The sequence below is a fragment of the Gasterosteus aculeatus genome, chromosome 12 (assembly GCF_964276395.1).
Source record: "Gasterosteus aculeatus chromosome 12, fGasAcu3.hap1.1, whole genome shotgun sequence".
Classification (NCBI taxonomy): domain Eukaryota; kingdom Metazoa; phylum Chordata; class Actinopteri; order Perciformes; family Gasterosteidae; genus Gasterosteus; species Gasterosteus aculeatus.
This window is the reverse complement of record NC_135700.1, coordinates 18,403,767-18,427,551: the sequence shown is the minus strand read 5'-3', so window position 1 is coordinate 18,427,551 and position 23,785 is coordinate 18,403,767. Positions and strand designations below refer to the sequence as shown.

Here is a 23,785-nt window from a genome sequence, read left to right as displayed (position 1 = left end):
TACTTTTTTTTCGGGACGTTACGTTGAGAACATGACTCCATTTTGGCACAACTGCACATTCCAGCTCAACTGCTGTCAAGGGAGTAGTTCATCAAGGGGCCATGATGCTAATGCAATCCCAACGCATGCTGTTCTAAATACAATGAACATGAGTGTGCTTACACACACACGCACACACACACACGCAGACAAGAAAAAAACCTGCAGTCTCGCTCGGTGCACAGAGGAGACTGAAATGAATGATGGAGTGCTGGTCGCTTCATTAAAGGCCTGCTGTTAGACAAACTGTGATTACCAGCTATGATTTCCAACTTCAATTAGTTTTAACCTTTTCGAACGTACGGAGGCTCATTTCATTTTAATCCAAATTGATGAGACTGCATGGAATCAATTAAGTGACATTGTCGCCGCGCTTACAACAGCGCGACACCTTCCCCATCCGCAACTCCCGCTCTCTCCTACGCCCCCCAACGCAGCCTCCCCCTTTCCCCTGCACGGCCGTTGTATATGGCTGCATCCACCTCAGCCTCGCCTGGGGGGGTGATCCTGTCGCAGCAGATTGTGAGAGATATGTGTCGGTAATGCAATTTGGTCTCCTCAGGACCAGAGTGAGTGAGCAGCCTCTGTTTGTGGACACAAGCTTGACACCGGGCCTCTTACTGATGAGGGGAGAGGAGGGGAGAGGAGGGGAGAGGGGGGACTCACTGGTCCAGGCTGGAAGGAAAGGTCAGAACAGACAGGCCTCGCAGTTTAACAGATGTGACAGTACTGCGCGTCTAAATTGAACCAGGTAGCCCGGCTTCCTCGGGCCAAATGAGCGCGAGTCTCAGTGGCTATTCCACAAGTTCACAACAAGTCAGCCATTCATTTCAATTTCTTTCATGGCATTTCCACTATTGTATAAGTTATGGCTTCCAATCGTAGCGGGGTGAATGCTGTATGTATTGTAAGAAGTCAATACGTTCACTTAAACTAATGCTCCCATCCACTGAATACATTTTTTACATCACTATGTATACAAAATATACAGACTTTGCTTATGGTGCACGTTTTAGCTGCTTAACTACGATACAGCAGACTGATTCCTTTCTAGCGTAATAGTTCAAAAGACTGTTCTTATTTAAGGAGCATTACATAAAAGGAAGATTCTTCTTATAGAACATGCCTTCCTGCTTATAACAACAGGATACCTGGGTGTGTATTCACACTCCTTTGACCCCCCTCCTTTGTCCTGAATGACGAACGAGGATGTATGGCTTCAACATCACAGGGTAGAGGTTAATTGCTGGCGAGGACTACTGCATGCAATAAAATAGTAGTAGGGGAAATATCAAGTAAAGTTAAAGGTATTCTTGCCTATTCCTCAAACTGAATTTTAAAAACGAGACGTCTTTGTTTGTAACGACAGCATCGCTCCTCCAGTAGAAACATCCTATCAGTCCAGTACATACTTCTACGTATACCATCCTCTTTAATCCAGTATGCCACACTGACGGGTATTTTGGCCAACTACACTGAACTTTGGAAAGTCCAGTATATTAATTTGATTTCTCTGAAGCTGAACAATGCTTGGCAACATGAGGTACCTTTATAAAGATGGTCCCCCCCCCCCCCCACGCTCTGTCCTCTCACGCATGGCTTCCGTCCAGCTACCCAGTGCAAAGGGTTTGATGAACTCAGATGAGGGTTTGCCTCCGCAGAAGCAGCCGTGTCATGGATACCTATTTATTGGTGTGAGTCATGGGCTCGCAAACAAACACCCGGAGAACACACACATCTTTTTACTTGGACTGCTGCAGTTTTGGAGCCTAGCGAGCCGTCTCCTTTAGCTCCTCTGGGAGTTCCTCTCAGACCTCATTGTTACGTTTCCTTATCACACCATATGACACCTTGTTGACTTTCTCTCTCCTATTATTCTCTCAGGAAAGGGATTGTTCCTCATTTCCTGTGTGATGGTTTGTAGAAACAGTGAAGGTCTCGGTGAGGGCAAGGTTTGGGGAACCGTATGAAACAGCGGCCGTCCAGCGGCGGTATATCTGCGGCGCAGGTTTGTTTTCACGTTCAATGTTTGGGGTGTTTCGCGTCTCTGCGTTTGATTCTTTTCCAGGTCTTTTTTTGGACGATGGGCAACAACTTTTACCCTAAGTTTTGGGTGGATGGGTCAGAGCAAGGTTGTGGAAGAGGCAATTGTTTTGTACTTGTTAGTGAAACATGCCAAAAAAGGGGTGTAAATGTTTACAAGCTCCAAACAAACTCACCACTCTGGTAACCGTGATCAAACGTGTTTTTTTACTCGTCTCACAGTGTCCTTTTTCATTTTATTTCTAGGTGCGAAGTGACAGGAAGTGCAGTGTGTGGCCATGTGTCTTAGGCAACAATTAGATGAGAGAACATTAGAAATGTCCGTATGGAAATGTAATGTGTGTCTCTTATGGGACGTTTAAGTTCATCTGAATCTCAAGACTCGCCAGTAACTGATACACATTTTATTTTTTGGTTATCAAGCACTCTTACAGTAATAATGCTAAAACTCCTGCTGTCGAGCTTCCCTCTCTGTGCCCCCTAATTACTATCAATTCAGACTCAAGTTGTGCGTGCCCCCTATTGTGTTACTCATTGACCAGTTGCTTGGATATTAATGGGGGGGGGGACTTCGTGCTTCAAGATTCTTTGATATATAGATGAAGGAGACTGGTCATTGTGCTAAGAGTTTTGAGGACAATGGTACCACATTCTCATAGATTTGTTTGGGAGTGTATGTGTTGGCTGAAGCACAAGATGGGGCTACTTGCTGAGGAACATTCTTCAGCCTGCACCTTTTATATACACCACATTTACCAGATGTGTGCTGCTCAGAAATGTTCTGACTCAGATGGCTATTTGTTCCAACTGAATGTATACAGCATAGGGAATAAGACTTAACATTGCTTACAGCAACTTTGCAGGCGCTAGGGAAGCCCAGAGAGAGAGAAGCTTAAAGACGCTCCTCCTTTTGAGACGCCGGCAGAGATTTAAAACCAGAGAGTTTCAATGGGATGCAAAACACAAAAACAGAACTCATCGTGAATCCTGTGAGATGATTAACATGTCTATGGAAAGACAAAACAAGAAATCAAATGTATTTTCATGAAGAGCATGCATCAAATAATGGGTTTTTTCCACAGCAAGCGTTTGGACTGGTGTTACTGACACGCCGACTCTGTTGATGAATCCCAGTGGGAGTACTGGTGAGCGAGCAGGCGACACCAGGGTCCTGACATTAGAGCACCCCAATGAAATCCAGCCATCAACTGTTTAATTATTAACACCTCAGCTTTCCCAAAGCTGCCTCCAGCCAAAATGTCCTGCTGGCCCGTACTGACAGTGAAACATCCTTCGGTAAATTCTTATTTGTAGCATGGCGTTACGGCGCTTTTTATGATGCCGGTTTGACTCTGGAGGCGTAACTTAGAGACGCAAACCGCGGGGTCATTTCACTGTGGGGTCGTGGGTGAAGGTTTGCAGGGTTGTATGAGTGTGTGTGTGTGTGTGTGTGTGTGTGTGTGTGTGTGTGTGTGTGTGTGTGTGTGTGTGTGTGTGTGTGTGTGTGTGTGAACCAAAAGAACCAAGTGTAGCTCTTTGCTGTGACCCCATCCCAATGCACAGGTTAAATCCAGACAGACACCCTGGGTTGCGTCTTGTTTCGTTAGCGTCCAGTCCTCGGGTCAACATGGGAAAGCCCGGACCTTAAGAAATAGGAGAAGGTCTCCAGAACTGTAGCTCCAGCCAGAAGGCGGAACCCGGGACGATGGAGGCGAAGGATGACAGAACTTTCCCTTCAGTAGCGCTGTACGTCCTGTGAGGGGGCAGCATGAGGTTCAATTGCTATCGTCTGTTCTCAGTTAACACCCTCACATCTATAAGTCGCCATCCATCGAACTATCGCTCATTACGTGTGCGTTGACATTTTGAGTCAGTGTTTGAATGTACAGCATCACAGTGGTTCATATTCAGAAATACACTCCCCTTTAAACGCTGTCGTGATGACACAAAATATTTGGTCATCAGTTTCTTCAGGTAGCGGACAATACTAAACCAAGTGAAAAATGGGTAGAACTAATTCAGGGGAGAACAACAGTAATAACACATTATCCTTCCATGTTACCTGGTCCTTTGCTTCACCATCTTTGCAGTTATTCAATCTTCACAAACAAAAAGCCCAAGACCAGCCCTATTAGGGTTTTATAAAACAAGCACTGGGGAGCAAAGAGGACATTAATTGACTTTAATGGGATGAACTGATCAACCATATCTAATAAAAATCATTGCCCTTGGCTAAAGCTGCTTTAGAATTAAATTACACATGGAACACAATGCTTTCATGGCTTCTTAGAAAACTGTAATTCGATCTGTTTGGGAGAGAAAGAAAAAAACAGATCAAACAGACAAAGTCCAAATCCAAACATTCAAAAAAGTTTTTCTGCACATGAAATTCAAAAGGACAAATGTGAAGCTGAATGTAAAATGGTCTCAACAAATTTTAAAATTCAAGCGCCAACCGAAACCCAAATACATTATTTTACTTTATATTTTGCAGTTGAAAAAAAAAGTTTGTTAAGTTCAAAGCAAAGTCCATGAACAAAATATTGGATTCATGTAAAAGTTAAGACTTCATTGTTCAATTCTCCACTGACTGCAGATGCACACGTTTAATGGTAACACGAGTTTAAACGAAAAAACGAGCATGCCAAATCCACCTCCGACATGGAGAGGAAGTGTTTAATTATAAGACATCACGTGGAAGAGAGAGAGAGAGAGAGGGAGAGAGAGAGGGAGAGAGAGAGAGAAGGGGGAGGGAGGGAGGTAAAGGAACCCGATTTAAAAGCTCGCACTTTTTTTATCTCCTCTGCTGGAGAAGGCGAGTCTTATATTTCCTTCCAGAATGGGCAGTGTTGCCTCAGATGCGTCTGGACACCAGCAGCATCGAGTCATGGACATGTGTACCTAGCTTCACAAAGTACGGAGGGACAACTTCTAGCCACACACCTTTTAACTGCTTTAGTGACGGTGACACATTGAAATAACCATTGCTCGGTCTCTTGTTCCTTGCGGGGGGCTGTTTTAGTGGATGGTTTTGAGTGGGTTTGCGCACAATACGCTCATGCGCGCGCCGTGACGTGGAGCGGACTCTTTATGGTCTCTCACCTGCTGCTGCCGCGGCTGCTGGGCACCAGCCTCGCAGATACAATGTTTTATCCTAATTACGTACGGGTATTATGTGTTAGGTCCGGCTATTATAGTAGGAATAACGTCAGCCACCCCGACGTGTCCTAAACTGTGTCCTAAACTCCGCGCGGAAACTTTACGCACGAACGTCAAACATCCAAAGTCTGTTTTCTCTTCCCTCCTCTCCAGCCCATGTACGCGGACGTAGCAGCTGCAGTTTCGGGGGCCAACACTCGCTTGGAGTTGCCGTCCTCAGGAGGACCGACGCAGACCATCGGGTCCGCCAGAACCCGCAGGGGCCCGTGAGAGCACCGGGTTGCAGCAGCGTGGATCAACATGAATATCCAGGTTGTGCCAGAACACAGGCTCTCGTCGGTGGCCCCGCTGAACCGGTGCAATGTGGATAAAAAAGAGGTAGAACTGATACTGGTGAAGGACCAGAATGGCGTCCAGTACACCAGTTCCTCCATCATCCCCACCCCTGGCCACCCCGCAGGTCCTCCCGGGTGCACCGATGAAGAGCGCGAGACTTGGGGAAAGAAAATTGACTTTCTTCTGTCGGTTATTGGCTTTGCAGTAGACCTGGCCAATGTTTGGAGATTCCCTTACTTGTGCTACAAAAACGGAGGAGGTGAGTTGAACTGGAATGCACGTTCAAAGATGCTTGCACATGTATGACACAGAGTCACAGAGTTATCGTAGTGTCAGGTGCGGCTACTTCCAACCACATAATAATAAAGAATACGTGGCGTCGGCCAAGTACACTGTGCATGTAAATGACAGTTGTTAGACAAATCTAAGGGCTGCACTAGAAAGAACTTACTCGACAACGGTGTAAAATAATTTAAAAGGACATTTATCAATTATAACATTTGCATGCAGGGGAGATAATTAAAAGACACATGAGTTATGCATAAAGGCTTCTCGGAGGTCTTACTCGCCATCTCTGAGTTATTGAAATGTGAGACACTTAATACAGGGAGATCTGGACCAGATCTTGTAACTGGTCAGCTTCTATCTTCAAACAGCAGAGAAGGTTGTTAATCACGTGCGAGTGGAGGACACTTGGAATAATACGACTTTACATGAGCTCCTGTAAAACAAATTCTCTTGACTATCAGTTTGCACAGAACACCATGTATCTTTGTTAACAGATAGACTCTCTGTAGTCTAAAGTAAGTAAATACTGACAAAGACCAAAATATTATCAAGTGTTTCCAACAATCGTTGTCTGTTTATGGCTCAGGTGCAAAAGCTCCTATTTCTATTTCTAAGCCCTTCGCAACTACAAATGTGTTGTTAAAAAATTTGATTGACATTAGTTGTTTTTTTCCTAAGTTGTTATAATAGTTACTTTAATAATCAGTTTAATGTTCTGATATTTTATAACTGTTTTAACGTTGTGCCACTTTCCATTCTTTAAATAGATATCACGAGGAACAATTTCAGCTTTCCAAATTTTTGAATATTTACTTGTACATGTAGGGTGATGATATAATGTTCATAAAACATGACCATATAGTTTAAATTATCCTACGTGTCTTAAATTATTTTGTATATAGCAATTCCACTCATATTTTGTACTTTGATTTTAATTTACCAAAAAAGGGAAAAACCAACAAACATAGCGAAATGTATTTTTGACAATAACATTATTGTTACTTATTATGGCTGTTGTTAATTATTGTTCATTATTCTTTTCCCTCCCGGAGGGCAGTTTAACTAACAAAGGATAGTTTTAATGGGTGTTTCTCTATCAGCGCTCATCCACAGAGGGCTCATCACCAGAACGCGGGGCCCTGCCCTCGTTTTTGCCCGTTGTGTCCATTCGCGTGAGGCGAACACCAACATGTTCTCCTCAGTGCCCCGAAGGGTCAACTCCAACACCGCCGGCCTGTCAATCAACATTGGCCCTCAGCAAAACGTGTTAATTACTGTAGTCAATCGTGATGGAAACTGTCGAGAACAATTCAATTATGGCAGGTCATTTCCTTGTCGGGGGGGCAGGGTGGGGGGGGGATGTAATACTGAGGTCCTGCATGAAAGTATCCTTCCTGCTTGCATGTTATGGTGTGTTGTTTTTTCCAACAATCTCAAAACAGCTAATCACCGCACCCCCCCACCCCACCCTTTTTTTCCCACTCCGAAAAACTACAGGCCAAACAATGTGTAAAGCGTGAGATGTCCTTATTTCTCTTTCCAGGTGCCTTTTTGATCCCGTACATTCTTTTCCTGGTCATTGCGGGGATGCCGTTATTCTACATGGAGCTCGCCTTGGGTCAGTACAACAGGGAGGGGGCAGCCACAGTTTGGAAAATATGCCCCGTCTTTAAAGGTGAGCTCTAACACACACACACACACACACACACACACACACACACACACACACACACGCACGCACACGCAAACTAGACGCACACATGCGATCTAGCGTGTCCTTTTCCCTCACCCTTCTCCCCAACCTGTGCTACGTCATGCTCTCTGTTGCTTCCCGTCCCTGTCCTGCCCTTTCATTTCATCGCATTGCTCTTGTCCTTTAACCCCCTTAAAGATTCGTAAGTGTCACTTAGAACCAATTTCTCCGTCCCTGTACCTATTTCTCAATTTCACCTCTCTGTATTCTGTACCTTTCTCCGCCTGTGCTTCCCGACCTTAAACCCTGTCTATGTTTCTTCAAATGTCAATTTCAAATGAGTGAAGCCAAAGCAAACCAGGCTTCTGTCTCTGGCCTGCTGAGGAACACACTTCTGGTTGATGTAATTACAAGTCACTGAATCTTAAATTCAAAGGGGATCTGTTATGCACTGTTGTTATTGAAAACGCCTTAAACAAAAGTGAAAGTGAATAATGTTCACCTCTCATGATTAGCAATGAATTGACCTCTTTTCACATTGTGCTCTTTAAACATCAGATTATTATTTGAAGCAGCACATTTGCAATAACGTCCGATAAATACACAGCCTGCAGTACTGAATCAGCAACAATCTCTGCTTTTGTTGGCTTCAGTGCTGAGAAGGGTTTGTTTTCCTTCCTGCCAGAAATAATGTGAATGTGATGGATTTATGGTGGTGGTTTCTTTGTTTTTCGCATATGGATTTATTCATAGCAATAGTTATGGAATGTAAGCTTTAGCTTTTAGCGCCTTCGCGCCCAGCGGATGTGTTTAAAAAGTTTGATTGCACGCTAAGGACGAATAAAACTGTAAAGGGGACTCGAAATATGTTGACAGGTCAACAAAGCCTCAGACGAGAGAATACAAATGACTAAATATGTACCAGAAAACTTTACATACGACAATTTTAAATGAGTGTATGCAGAGTATGCATTAAGTAATTTCATCATTCCGTTCTTACTAATAATAACTCCTGCTCCTCAGGTGTCGGCTACACTGTGATCATCATAGCCCTGTACGTCGGTTTCTACTACAACGTCATCATTGCCTGGTCCCTCTACTACCTGTTCTCCTCCATGACCAATGAGCTGCCGTGGCTCAAATGCGGCAACGCCTGGAACAGCGAGAACTGCACCGACCCCAAATTGGTCAACGGCTCTGTCATCGGCAACGGAACTACTTACGCCAAGTACAAGATCACCCCGTCAGCGGAGTACTATGAGTGAGTGATTTCTCAAAGTCTGAGTAATACGTTTATCGGAGTATTTACGTTTTATGCGACTTTGAAACAGTTGGAACCTCTTACCTGACATTTACGAAGTTTTTAACATTACACACTATCTATTCAAGCATCAGACCAAATGACCTATTAGGTAAATCTCGAAGAAGCAGTTGCCTTAATTTATGGTAAATGGAAACATTCACCATTGTTCAAAGCTTTGATCTGCATGTGAATACGGCCGCTGTCTTCCTGCGTTTATCTAGTTTACCAATGTTTGTACTATACAAGGAGTATACATAAAAAGTTCAAATGCACTCTTTGAAGAGCATGAAAAACTCCATCTGTTTATACTTCAAAGACAGCCAGTTCTTCCCCAGCTTCTATAAAGACTTACTGTGCGGCCCCGGAGGAAGTCTGTGAAGTGACTCGGACAGTAGACGCTACACGTGCCAGGCGTGGCGCACACCACGAATACACTGAGCATGCAATGCGGAAAAATAATTTAGCTCGTTAAAGTTTCACTCCCGTTCTGCTGCGCTGTCTTGTACCGTTTATTTAATCAGGATCCCAGGCCGCTTTTAAACACACACCCCCCCCCTTTAGAAATTGAATATCTTTTTAGAATAAGCAAATACTTTTACTTAACAAAACGAGGTCAGCATTTGCGTCAGAGCTTGTGTATTGCGTTACGCTTTCCAACAAGTGAAGTGATATTGCTCAAAGAGCTGACATTGTGCCTGAAGAAGGCAGAGGGCGGGCGATTTGGTCCAGGTGGACGGTTACGCCACACTCTGGGGAAGAAATAAAATCAGCAGCTGTGCATAGACAGGATATTAGGCTCTGTTGGGGACAATTTGTCCTTCTGCCTCCGGCTATAGCTTAAAGCGCCGGAGCAACGCCAAGGCACAGCATGGGGGGGGTGCACGGCCAACTGAGTCAACAGTCTCTTGATTCACCTGCTACAAATCATCTTGAGCCCACTGTTCTCAGTTATGCTGAGTGTATAGTTTGCATGAAAACAGGGAGCATTCTTTCACACTTAGTTTACAACACAGCTGTTCGGGCTCCCAAGCTCATATATTAGCTGGTTGATTGCCCACAAGTCAGAGTACAGTAGGTTTTCCATGTGCGCACACGTCCAAACTGTGCATGTGACAGGGACAGCAGCCAGAGGACTCGAGTGGTCGGGCGAAGGACGAAGACAGGCACGGCCTGGTGCATAGATTGGTGGGAGGCAGAGGTACCAAAAAGGGGTCAGGCGGAGACGGAATCCAAACATGTAATCAAGGTCGTAGACTTAATAAAAAAGTAACTGGACTTGGGAAACACGAGGGAGCCGGCGCCCTTTGAAGTCGGTACGAGTCGAACTGGCACAACACAAAAAGGGGAGGGTGAGTCGACGGGACCCAGGTGGACACAATCGGGATGGGGACGCTGAAATCCGCACACTGGGAAGACAGGAGGACAGGCTATTCAGGACACCTGAAACAATAAGGGAGTGTAGAGAAAAACTGCATTATATTAAAAACCAAGGCAAACGACAAAAGTTACTGAACTTTAAACAATAATTTAGTGTGTTAAAAGGAGCTACTTCATCAGCATAAACATGAACAACTCCATTGTATTCCCCTAAATGATACATTGAGGTTTAAATTCAAAAGATTCTAAAACATGACACTAAAAAATGAATAGAGTAAAAATCATTGCAGAACAAGCTGGTGTGATATCATGTGACACGACTTGTTTTCGAGGATGTGGAGTGGAAGGCATGCAGCCAAAAACACTGCTTCTGCCAAAAGACTGACCTGGAAACAAGACTTTCTGGACATTTGTCTCTGATTTAATTGCAATATGCAGCCCCCACAGATAACCAACCCCCCCCCCCCCCCCCACACAGAAAAACTGCAAAAATCCCCGCATTGTGTCTATGAGCTCTATGAGCAGAATAGAGCAATGCTGTCTCATTGGTAAAAGGGCAAACACATTATGGTGGCTAGATTATCAGATCGTCAAACAGCAAACAACAACAAAAAACCCACACATCAAAGAGTACAGCAAATGTGTGTTCGAATGAATATTCCTGTCCACATGTACAGTTGAGATAGACATTTAGGGTCCATAGTTCATATGCTTTCTTTTTTTCATCTCAACAGTTAAACAAATGATCGGCACAATCCCGCAAAGCAAAGTATTACATGTCAATTGAGAAGATTGCTTTTACTTACTCACGTGCAATTTAATACATTTGTTTGAATTACATTTAAAAGCTACATTTGTTATTAATTAAATGAATTAGATTGAAATAAACCCCTGAGCTCATTTATATACTTTTTATACGCCCTATTTCTCATTCTTTAACCAACATTAAAGACCGGGCTGCATGTCGCCGTGCCAGCTTAAAGTATACAGAGACCAACTAATGGCAACGCTGAGTGTTAGGAAAGCAGCGTAACCAGCTCGCTGAGTGACGATAAGAGTAAATGTGTTTAGAGTAACTGGGCCTAAGGGACCTGGATTGATGTAGAGAGCATTTACTGGCAGCGCACTATCGGTGCTATCAGACGAACAAGGAGGCCTTGAGGCATTACAACAGAACACCAAAACGAGGCCCTAAGGTCGGAGCACAGACTCTTAATTTTCTCTGCCAAAATAAACGGATGTCTTCACGCCGCTATCTGCGTCCCCGAAGACCTTATGGCTTTGGATTCATCGTCAGCCAAAGATAAATAAATGCGGAAGAGGAGTTTCACAGATCCTTTGGAAGTCTGAACATACTTCAGTTTGCGTGTTTCCGAGGGTGTTTTGTCTCGGGCCCGTTGCATAAGCCAATATCAGATCAAATACAGTTCCTCTGTTTATCAACCAGAGCATCACATGCTCACTTAATTGAATCTTTTTTGAGGACAAATGTGGGGGGGAACAGAGGTGCTTTTCAAAGAGTTTCAGAAGATTGTGGATATCCAAATAAAATACAAGTCGTTCCTGGTTGAAAAAGGACACTTTGAATGCAAATACTGGTGTTCTGCAGCTGGTTGAAAAAGCAGATGACCGTCTGAAGGTCTCGTAGTCAAACTGAAGGTTTTCTAAACGGTATCATGTTCTCTTTTATGTTTATGTTACGTTGTGTCAAATTTAGGAGATTGGTCAAGTTACGTTAAGTCATTCTGTGAACTCTTCTCCAGTCGTGTACAACCTAATAGTTCTCAACAGCATCTTATCTCCACAATCCTCCTATATGTTTTCATTGGCAACCATCATGTTTTCCCCAAATGATGTATATATTGTAGGCGTTTTAATATCTCAAATGGCTTGGAGAATAGTTTATGTAGTACATGTGGGTAAGAGGGAATCCAGGTTCGGACTGAGCTCTGAAAAGGGAACCACAAACAATTGTTTTTCCCATTACTCTATATACATTTAGGACATTTAGATAGAGATGGAAGAGACAGAATTTCTTTAGATATTATTTAATCTACGGTAGTGAAGGGATTCATTTGCTGTAATTCTTCAAATTAAATACTTTGCCCTGAGATGAACTGCGGGGACGTGACATTGTCAGTTTGAAACTGTTTGTTGAAGGTGGAGTGCTGTAATGCATCTGATTAGTTATGTTTGATTAGAGTCTCTGCCCAATACTCCCATCCTCAGACACCTCAGGCACACACAGTCTTTGCTGTTTTGTTAACTCATCCTGCTACAAAGAACTTGTGTGGGACGATCTCTGACTTTTGAGATGTTGCCAAAAGAAATATTGTCCCGTTCTGTGAAACAACGACAAGTTATGATTGGTGCCGATTAGTGTTTTGTTTAGAAGATCATCGCTGACAAAAGTATGTTCCTTACTTCTGTTTATCCTAAAGCTGTGCATTGTGATAGCATTTTATATTTTCTATCTATACACTACATTGTTTTTTTGGATTTCACATCCTCCATATATCCTGCTGCAGACGGGGTGTCCTGCACCTCCATCAGAGTCGGGGCATCAATGACCTCGGCCTGCCTCGCTGGGAGCTGACCTTGTGTCTCGTGGTGGTGGTCTTCATCCTCTACTTCAGCCTGTGGAAAGGTGTCAAGTCTTCGGGGAAGGTACTGGCCTGCGCGCTCCACAACAACAACAAAAAACACTGTTTGCTTTCTCTTCTTCCAACATGTACACACAAGTGTGTAGCTGTGGTTCTATAACAGACAGACTGCAGCACGGAATAAACTGTTGTTATTGGGTCCAAACAGTCCAGAGGCTGTGATAAACATTGTGAAGACTCAAGACTCTTCCCCCATTTGCATGTTTAAGTTGTCAATATATCACAATGCAGAGCTTTTATAATAGTGCAGCACATTATTACTTTATTTAAAATGTTGTATGGCTACTTAATAAGATGGGTGGTGGGATTTTTTCTCTTTTCATGATATTGACATTTGTTTCTCTATTTGATCTGTGTGTGTGTGTGTGTGTGTGTTCATTCAGGTGGTGTACATCACGGCCACCATGCCGTATGTGGTCCTTTTCGTTTTGCTGATCAGAGGTATAACTCTACCTGGGTCAATGGACGGCATCAGGGCCTACCTCCACATTGACTTCAAGCGCCTCAATAATCTGGAGGTCAGAGACGGCGCACATACACGGCTACTCGTAATGTGACAGTCTCATTTGGCTACGTGAAACGCACAAACCCACATAAATATTAAATAGGTATCCATGGAATCACTAATGAAAATCCAGGAACAGTTTTTGCTTCCAGTATGAAATGGAGGTAAAAAATTACCTCTGTAGAAATTGTAAACTTCTTTCAAGTATTGTTCAATCCAGAACAATGTACATTTAGTTGATTAAGGTGCCATTTAAAATGAAATAGCTGATAAAGCAATATAGTTTGTTGTGTTTTTGTTACATATCTCAAACCATTCAGTTACTCCGGTTTTCACTTCCTGAAAGCTAATTGAAATATTTGGCTCACCTAAAAATGCGCCGATGGTCCAAAACAAAGATGGTGACCACCAAGAATTTGGGTCCGGAAACCAATGGGTGACGCCACAATGATTACATCTACTTCTCATATACAAACGATGAAACAGACCTTGAGATTTTTGTGTCATTAGTTGTTTCATGTTAACCCCGTGGGATCTATCCAATTAGGGTACTTTGGAAGTAAGTACTGCGTCTCTCTGTGTACTTAGAAAACCTTCTTTCTAGGATCACTGTAATATCTCAAACTCTGGAGGCCACATATACCAACTGCTGGTATGTAAACAAATTAGCATACATATTTTCAAGATAGCCGACTTGCACATTTTGCAAACCAGAGCCACATGTTTTCCACACAGCTTAGTTAGAATAATTGAATCATTAATTAGCATTTACATTTAACACTTTTCTTACAAGTGTTCTGGGTTTTCTTTGATTTTTGCCGCAGGTGTGGATTGACGCTGCCACACAGATATTCTACTCCCTGGGAGCAGGATTTGGGGTGCTCATTGCTTTCGCCAGTTATAACAAATTTGACAACAACTGCTACAGGTAAGAGCTGGCAATTCATTTGTGTTTTATGAACACAAAGTCCACAACGAGCTCATAGCAACTTAATATCCTGCCGTCTTTAAAGCAGCCTGGCCTTTTTCAGCATGTAACTGAATCACGAAGCAGCAGAAGTGATGCTAATCTGCTCATCTGACCCCCAGGGCCAGGTGTTAATGGGGCAGATAAAGCGCAGGCCAGGAAGCAGTTTTTTAGATCATAGCCAAAGGCCGCATGTCGGTGGTTTGTCATCTGCTGGTCTTCTTCAGAGCAGGCAGGAGGATGTGAGCTTGCCTTATCTTTTTAAACATTAATAGGTTGCAGTGGTGCGGTTTGAGGCAAACACTGCTGGCAGAGCAGCAGTTTCATGTTTGCAAATGTCCAATACCCAACAGACAGAACACGTCTTGCTGAAACCAACAGATCTCTAAAAAAAGGAGGAAAAAAAGTTTATACCAAAATATTATCTCCCATAAAAAAAAAAAAAGTGAAACAGACCTCCAAACTAAATCAGTGCCGTACTGGAAGTTCTAAGCGTTATCGGCCCTTCCTCTCCTGTCCTCACCCATTTCCTCCACCTTCTCAAACACAAACAGGGCCCCCCCCCGGCCATCCTCCCCTCCCGTGTCCTATTTAGAGGTAGGTGGGTGGAATGCCGGCAGGTGGCATTCGCATTGTGCAGCTAATGAGAAATATCTGAACTAGATTAAAGGTAACAGCCTGGAAGAGGTGGTGCAGTTAGAAGACTAAGAACTGACCAGACCTTTGTTTGAATACCCACACAGATGGAGGAAATCTGCATAAGGTATAGTGCAGGGAGTGCGCAGCAGTGACCTACCTGTAAAATAAAACATAACCCCCGGGAACCAAGGTAAAACATTTATCTGGTTTAAATGTTTTTCTTGACTGGTGTTTTCTACCAGTGCGATATGGAGATGAACATTTTTGAAAGTGAGCTACATTTTTTAAACTTAAATGTAAATCTAAAATTAAAATCTCATAGTTACCATTTACAATAAATTATACTTCAAAGAAAATCTTGAAATAGACAAACTGCAAAGGGAATGGATTATCTTCAAGCGAAGAACATAATTCACCGTGACCTGAAATCTATTAATATCTGTGATATTCTAACATATTAAATCACTTCTGAAAATAGTCCCCAGACTTAAAGTAAATAAGGCTTATGTTTTTTCATTAATATTGCCGCAATCCTAGACTGATAAGCTTCAGTTCATAAAATAGACTAATTCCGTCTTACTCTGTCGAAAGAATAACTTGTCCGTAATTAATGTCTTAGTTTTTCATATAAATGCTTTTAAGCGAGGCACAGGCTCTTGACCAGACAAACAATACAAAAGAATAGAAACCATCTGGGGGAAAGTATAGCTTCATTTTCAGGTTTCTAATCCCATTGTGCAGAAGAATTGCCAGGGTCAAGTTGACTCTGTTTAGTTTGTCAGACAGCAGCACGTTAGTGGCCACAGAAGGGTACGTTAACAACAGATCAAATGCAACAAAGCTTCAATTTCACCTCAATATTTGCTGTTAAACAAACTTTGGCCGACGATCAACCCGTGAAAACCCAGAAAGATATCAAGTTACACGTGGCTCCAGTTTAAAAAAACAGCCAAATGAATGGATACGGGCTCAATGTCTCTTTTGACAAGAGACAGTTAGTGACTCATTGGCACAACTAAAACTGAAAACACAAATGCACAAATTGGTAATCGGACATTCATCGTTGGACAGTTGTGGAGCTGAGATGTTGGAGATGCACATGTAAATAAACCCAGCTTTCTTTTGAAACTTGTCCTTTGCTGTTATGTTTTCTTTCTCCAGGGACGCTCTCCTGACTAGCACAGTGAACTGCATCACCAGTTTCTTCTCAGGGTTTGCCATCTTCTCTGTGCTTGGATATATGGCTTACAAACATGGGGTGAAAATAGAAGACGTGGCAACAGAGGGTAAGTCCCGGGGTCTTTGACAAACACAGAAAATATGTTGTAGTAAGATTACAGACACTACTGCACCTCACCACTGCGTAAATGTGTGTATCAAACCTTTTTTTCTACCACACTGTTTGGTCACGTTAGTCATATTTGCACTTTGTATGTTGTACTCTTTAAAGCCATAACTTTTGTTTTTCTGTGTGTGTGTGTGTGTCTGGACAGGGGCAGGATTGGTATTCATCATCTACCCGGAGGCAATTTCTACACTCCCTGGTTCAACATTTTGGGCTATTGTCTTCTTCATCATGTTGCTGACTCTGGGCATCGACAGCTCGGTGAGTCCACATCTCTCCATGCGGCTCATAAACAATTAAATATACAAATATATTTTAGCATTTCCAAAAACAAATTAATTAATTACAAGAATTAAGTTGAGTGGTGGTATATTAGTGATGAAATAGTGATGAGTATACATTTTACGAAAGGTTGAAAGACTATATAAGCATTTATACAGCAATTTACAACACTAAACTACAAAAAGACTTATTGTCCCTGACCAAGGTGTGGTTGTCCTTGTTCTAAGAAACAGTTCTTTCTTTACTGTGCACGTGCAGAAGAGAGCCGATACATTGCACATTAAACAAGAACAATTGAATAGTGAAAATTTGGTTTTAGTTAAGTGACATTTGTTTTACTTTTCCTTATAGCAACATTTACAATTACAGCTCAGGTTCAGTATTTAAAACACACTTAATTACATAATTTACAATTTACGATAATAAGTAAAATGATTTTTCAGTGTGGTCAGCATTAAAGTGACAAAATATCCTGCTGCAACGAGAACGTCTTTCCTTGAGGTTTCAAAAGCCAGCCGCAATTGAACAAATATCTGGCCAAGTCATTAGAGCACTGAAACAGAACCGTTTAATACCCTGTTACGTCTCAGCAGATGTCTCGAAGCACGTAAATTATCCTCCCAATCCTTTATCAAGCAGATGAAATCAGGCGCGTGTTAGTTTTACACCGCGTAACGTGCTGTTCCATGTTTTTGGCTGTACTTTGTTGCTGTGCGCTCTGTAGACATGTCTGAATGTCATGTCCCTCTCTGTTTGTGTCCGCCAGATGGGCGGCATGGAGGCGGTCATCACAGGCCTTTCAGATGACTTTAAGATCCTCAAGAGAAACAGGAAGCTCTTCACCTTTGCCACAGCCTTTGGAACTTTCCTGGTTGCCCTCTTCTGCATCACGAATGTCAGTATCAAGTTTCAAAGTGCCACATTAAGCCCCCGTACTTGAATAAAGTACATGTCAAATCCCCACTTTCAACACAAAATCCGCAGATATCATGTTTTTCGTGATCAAGCCTTGTATTGTTTTGTGTTAAAAGAACAACCTTTAGTGCAAGGTTGGCTTTAGCACTGCATGTAGTGTATTATTCAGTGTGGTGGTCAAAAAGGGATGTCACAAAATTAAAGTTCTATCCAGGAAGCAAATGTTTAATTTACTCTCTAGTCCCTATTTATTCACATGGATTCACCAAGGAGACACGCTTAGATGTCTTACCTTTATCAAACCACTGTTTAGTGAATGATGCCTTGCTCATGGATGCTATGTGTCAAGATTTTACCACTTAAGTCACCTCAAACAGCAAAGACAGAGATGCAGTGCAGTATTAAAAGCTAAGAAGCCAAACTAATCTCTTCCTTCTTCTGTGTAGGGGGGCATCTATGTGCTGACCCTGTTGGATAAATATGCAGCAGGAACTTCCATATTATTTGCTGTCTTGTTCGAGGCCATTGGAGTGTCATGGTTTTATGGTATGAAATTCTACAGCACTTTGGCATTAGACCCTTTTTTTCTCCAAATTACTCAATGTATACTGTGTAGTCTAATTTCAGTACACACTTGCATTTTAAAATAACCTCACTTTTTTCACATTGATGTTATGTTGTAATTGCACTTGCCCCGTTAACCTTCGATCTGTAACTTCTCATTCTCGTGTCAGGCGTGGACCGCTTCAGCGAAGATATCGAGCGAATGATGGGCTTCAAACCAGGTCTCTACTGGAGGCTGTGCTGGAAATTTGTCAGCCCAGCTTTTCTGCTGGTGAGTGTAATGACAAATACATTGACGTATTTGCGTTTGGGATAATGCCGGATCCTAGACACTAGAAATTGGTTGTCTTCTATTAAATGTTATCCATAAAAGCCTTCCGGCTGTCTGAATTTGGCTGATTTTCCCGAAGAGGGATAATGTCTGATTAGAGACAGTTAAACATTGTTAATCTTCGATCAAATGTTCTCCACAAAAGCCTACCAGCTGTATCGAGGCATCCATTCTAGCAGTAAATATGAATTCATGCAGTTATTTGTCACAGGGAAACAATTATCTATCAGAATCAACAGTTAAGTAAAATGTAAACGTAAAACATGAAAAAGCATTGGTTCATATACCATTATTTCAGACATTTCAAGAAGATTTTTTAAAGCAAAAATGATCTGGAAAGTGTGTTTTAAAATATGTTTAAATTGCTTGATATTTGTTAACATTATTATAATAATTTGCAGATGTATTTGGCAGACAAGATATTACTCCAATGAACACGCATTTGCACTATAAAAAAGTACACATTCATGTAAAAAGTCTTCAACTGATTGGCGTGCAGCATTTACCTGTGTCCTCTCTTATAGTAGAAACAAACGTGATGAGTAATGTGAGTCAGAGAATAATGACACAACATCCCACCGTGTCAGTTATATCCCACTTCAATGCTTTTCCTGTAGCATCCACGGATGTGCGCTGCAATTATAGTAATGACGTGACTTCAAACATTGCAAAACCTTTGAACACAAACAGTAACATGCGTTGCGTGTGTCTCTGTCGTCCCTTCTCTCTCTCTCTCTCTCTCTCTCCATCACAGTTTGTTGTAATAGCCAGTGCTGTGACGTCGTCAGGCCTGAAGTATGATGACTACGTCTTCCCTAACTGGGCGAACGTAGTTGGTTGGTGTGTGGCCATGTCCTCTATGCTGTTCGTCCCCTGTTATGCCATATATAAATTCTGCAGCGTAAAGGGAACATTCAAACAGGTCAGTGTTTGGAGATTCTCACTTTTGTTGAGTTCTGTTCTCCCACTCGTAGCTCCGCTGGTGGTGAAGTATTTGTCGTGGTGGAGAGCATTTGTGATTTTTGTTACTTTGCAGTTTATGTGTGGTTACGTCGATAAAATAGGAAAAGTCCACAATTTTAAGGCCGTTGTTTAACTTAAAACTGCAAACTGAGACTTAAATGTATGTAGATAATATTTAATCGCTCCAATAACAGTTGCTTCCTTCGTATGTTGGCACTAGTAGAAAATACAATGTTTAATTATATTGCAAAAACGCTGCTGGTATAGACAACCAGGTCAGCAATCCCTGTTAGCAGTTAGCTATGTCAAACTAACTTGTAGCCAATCGAATATCAACGCCGCTGTTCTCGATTTTCTTTTGAAAAAGGGTCATGTGATGATAGGATTGTGACAAATCAGGGAAGGTCACATGATGAATGCTAAGACCCGATCAAGTAGGGAACGTCGGTTTCTACATTCAAAATATTAATGCTCTTTCCGCTTACAAAACCCGTCTTAGACGCACCTTTTTAAACAATCTAAACAATTTAAACAACACATTAGGGCAAAGTATATATATATATATATATATATATATATATATATATATATATGCTTTTATATACATATATATGCTTTTATATACAAGTAGCAAGTTGCTAAGAAGGCATCCTTTATATTCTTTCAAGCAAAACATCAATCTGATGCAGGAGGGAACTCTCTTATTTCAACTTGATGGCACTGGCACAGTGAAAACCCTTTCTGATTAAATAAGCACTTTAAAGCATTTTTAATCACAATCATTAAAGCATAAGAGAGCTATTTTTATCCGTCAACAGTTAACCAGTGTCAGCTTTACTGTAACAATTATCCCCTCCCAGTAGCATTTCCCGTTGGCACTCAGGGTTTAAGATTATTCTCAAGCTCCCAAAACATACTTTCAATGGCTATCACATTTTGCTGTACCAATGGTCATATCAATGTTTGACATGTGAGAAAATCTCTTTTTAATTAAAAATAGTCATTAAAGCGTAAACACAAGACTTTAGTGTTTATCTCCTTATAGAAACCACAATCTCCCAAGTTCTTGGTAAGGATTTCTGAAGGATTTCTCGGTCAACATATTCTCTGTGGAATCAAAAATAACTTTCCCAAATATCTGAATTTAGATTCTTACTTTCTAGTAGGTTGATGTAGGTTGCTCTGTACCAATATGCCATTGTAAAAAGTAACTAGGTCACTGCCATGGGCCCAAAGGCTCTTTGCTGATGCCCTGAGTTGAAGGCTGAGAGTCAGCAGGCAGTGAATTGAAGAAGAAAAACGTACAAAGTGTGGGACTCCAAAACCACAAGACGACCTTGAGCATGCAGCTATAACTGAACACCTAAAATGGTATCAGTTTGCCGCTGCAGAATAACAAATTAGATGTGGACAGACACAGAGGTGCACACTCACCCATGGATGCATCTTCTGGCCGCGATGAAAACAGTAATAATAACACACAATAAAGGGAAATCGTATTTTATGTTCGCCTAAATGAAAACGGTTGCTTTGAGAGAGAATTTGGGAATGATGTGTTTGTGTTTTTACAGAGGATAGCCTATTGCATCACTCCAGAACATGAACATCATTTGGTGGCTGAGGGAAATATACGGCAGTTCACAGTAAGGACATGTTTTTGTTATACTTATACATACTTTTTGTTGATGGTGTGAATTTAAACTAACTGAATGGCTGAAATCAATAAGGAATGGAACACATTAAATTGTTTGTGAAAAGGAATGATTTAACATTGAAGCATGTTCCATTACAACTTAAAATACATTCTACTTTTCATGCCATTATATGCCAGGAAAAAGAGCATGCAATATAATTGCGACTTGTGGTTAAACTGGAGTAACAAACATTCAACGTTAAGCTACAAAACAGACTCTTGTTTTACAGCTCAAGCATTGGTTGGCCATTTGATGACTTCACCCACAATTCCCTCGTCCATCTTCACATCTGGTGTTTGGAGTTCCTGTGTGCCACCAGTGGTCACAACACACGAGATGAAGAGCAGGCTCCAACTTCGTTCAGCAGTCTCTCCCCGTACATTTAATACCCAAGGCCTTTGTTGACAACAGTAGCTTCAAGCTTTCAAAAAATCTGAACAGGCATAAACTCTGAATCATTCAACAGCTTCAGCTCAGAAGGGAGGGACACTTCGTGGGGACAAAATACACACTGTTATTTGCCCGTAGGGAGAGTTTTTTTCTTTAAAAAAATATATACATATACTGCTATAATTAATCATTACTGTATAATTTGTGGTAGGACTATTACATCCTGGAAGGAACATACACTAAAATGAACACAATGTTATTAACTTTTATACTATTACACAGGAAACCCAAAACAAATACATTTTCATTTAGTTTTAAAGCTTATCATTTATTAATGCATTAATATTGGAAGAAGGTCATTGTTCTTGCCGTTCTGTTGTCAGTGCCTTATTAAGTGAGACACTCCATGTTTATTACACGCACAGGAAGAAATGAAATAAATATTATTAAATGACTCAGGAAGCCACCAAATCAAGCCACAGGTTGTGGAAGGCAATCTCACAATTTGACTTAGTCCTTTAATACTCAAGTCAAAGAGCTGGAAGTCAACAGTGAAGGAATTTTACTATATTTTAAGTCTTATAATGCTTTCATGGCACATTACATTACAAAAAAAGGGAATAATGCAAGCATCACTCCATAGTTTTAAAAAGACTGAGGCAGGTCTCATCCACCTCTCATTCTTTGAAAGGCCGGACTCCCCAACACCGCCTTAACCTCAAAGAAAGACGAAGGCTGAACCTGGTCAACACCTGGCTGCTTACTGGGGATGAAAACAATACAAAATAAAAATGGCGTCACTGTTAGTTTTGTATCATTGTTGTGGGGCTTTCACTTTACACATGTATTTCTGTACAGGGCTTCTGGGGAGTGTGAGAGGCTTTTTTCTCCAAAGAGACCGAAAGGAAGATAGACAGAGTATGTTTGTGTGCGTGTGTGTGTGTGTGTGTGTGTATTGGGATTCGTTGCCAACCACACGGCGTGCTGTTAGTGTGCAGCAGACGGAGGGGTGACTATCGTCAAATGCCTCTTTCGTGACACAATATACCATCTTAACTGCGCTTAGATTGTTATTTGAAACATATATCGTGATGTTCTGTTTTTTCATCACCAATATGAAGTGCCAATATGTTCCTTGAAGAATGTTTTTGATCACCTTACTCCTCATACCTCATCTTGTGTTTTCAGTTGGGTTTGTTGATTTATCAGCAGAAAACCTCTGGACCAATTTCCATGAAACTGATGGAAAGATGACGCGTGGGCCACGGAAGAACCTATTACATTTCCGAGCAGATTGGCCTCGGTGAAGGTCCGTGCTCTTCAAGTGCACTTCTAATTTATTTATTGGAATTCAGTAAATTTTGAAATGTTAATTATAACAACCCCTTACCGCAAGGAATAAAGCCAAGAAGAAAAAACAGCAAACTGGAATATAGGAGACAATATAAAAGTGTATTCTTTTGTTATGTATAATCTTGTATTCAAATTGTTTATAACAAAACGTGAATGTAAAGTATTTTAAGCGTAAATGTTCACTGTTACAAAATTGTGTTTGATGTAAAACTAAAATGAACTATGTAGAAAAAAAATGTTCTTCTGTGTAACCCAGGGCTACTTTGTCACATGAATGTGAACTAATGCACCCTGGCTTTTCTGGACTATGTTTACAAAAGAAAATACTGTGTCCAATACCAATGTCTGTTGAATGTTAGTGACAACTATCTATGGAGAAGTCCGAAGTATTCACACTATGATAATAAACACTTTCATCTACACACACACTTGAAGGCCGTGTACTGTGATTTAACGAGCACACTGGCAGCTGAGAGCTTTCCACTGGGGCACGCTCACATAAACCAACATGCACAAAAAGCCGGCCCGGGTGCATGAACGGAAAAAACACACACAGAGGGACAGTGAGGTTAATCTCTCCATATGTAGTAATAATAATAATAAAACTAACAACTGAATTTAGCACCTTTCAATACAACTTTACAAAGTGCCTCACAATGAATGCATACAAACTAAGAACAAATGAAGTGAGAATTACGTGCATGTAAATCAGTACGGTAAATAATCACCACCTAACGAAGAGATTTTAAAAGACTGACAAATTCAGCTTAAAAAATAAACAGTCAATGGTTAAAATTAATTCTAAAAATCACAGGTAACCAGTGCAGGGCGGCTTGGTGTGGTCACTTCTCTTCGTACTACGGTTAAAAGCCTGGCATTGTGCACCAATCTGCAAAGGTGCCAGGTTTGATGAGGCTTTACAGTAGCAATGAAACT

At 41.5% G+C, this 23,785-nt stretch overlaps 1 protein-coding gene across 1 annotated transcript; it reads left to right on the top strand.

Moving 5' to 3' along the window:
* The first annotated feature begins 4,867 nt into the window (after positions 1 to 4,867).
* slc6a2 (solute carrier family 6 member 2) lies at positions 4,868 to 23,277 on the top strand. Its single transcript, XM_040164504.2, has 15 exons — positions 4,868 to 4,996; positions 5,395 to 5,836; positions 7,409 to 7,540; positions 8,582 to 8,819; positions 12,767 to 12,905; positions 13,285 to 13,419; positions 14,231 to 14,334; positions 16,174 to 16,298; positions 16,506 to 16,618; positions 17,406 to 17,534; positions 18,001 to 18,100; positions 18,289 to 18,389; positions 19,204 to 19,371; positions 20,984 to 21,055; positions 21,336 to 23,277. Exons 2-15 carry the CDS (start codon positions 5,542 to 5,544, stop codon positions 21,357 to 21,359), a joined length of 1,875 nt encoding a protein of 624 aa, XP_040020438.1. The 5' UTR covers positions 4,868 to 4,996; positions 5,395 to 5,541; the 3' UTR covers positions 21,360 to 23,277.
* Positions 23,278 to 23,785: the final 508 nt, after the last annotated feature.

What these genes read in the sequence shown, in the direction of transcription:
- slc6a2 (XM_040164504.2), top strand. Translation starts at nt 5,542, where the DNA reads ATGAATATCCAGGTTGTGCCAGAACACAGGCTCTCGTCGGTGGCCCCG. An exon ending in AGCGCCTCAATAATCTGGAG is followed by an intron (nt 13,420 to 14,230) that starts GTCAGAGACGGC and finishes TTTTTGCCGCAG; the next exon opens with GTGTGGATTGACGCTGCCAC. An exon ending in TCAGCCCAGCTTTTCTGCTG is followed by an intron (nt 18,390 to 19,203) that starts GTGAGTGTAATG and finishes TCTCCATCACAG; the next exon opens with TTTGTTGTAATAGCCAGTGC.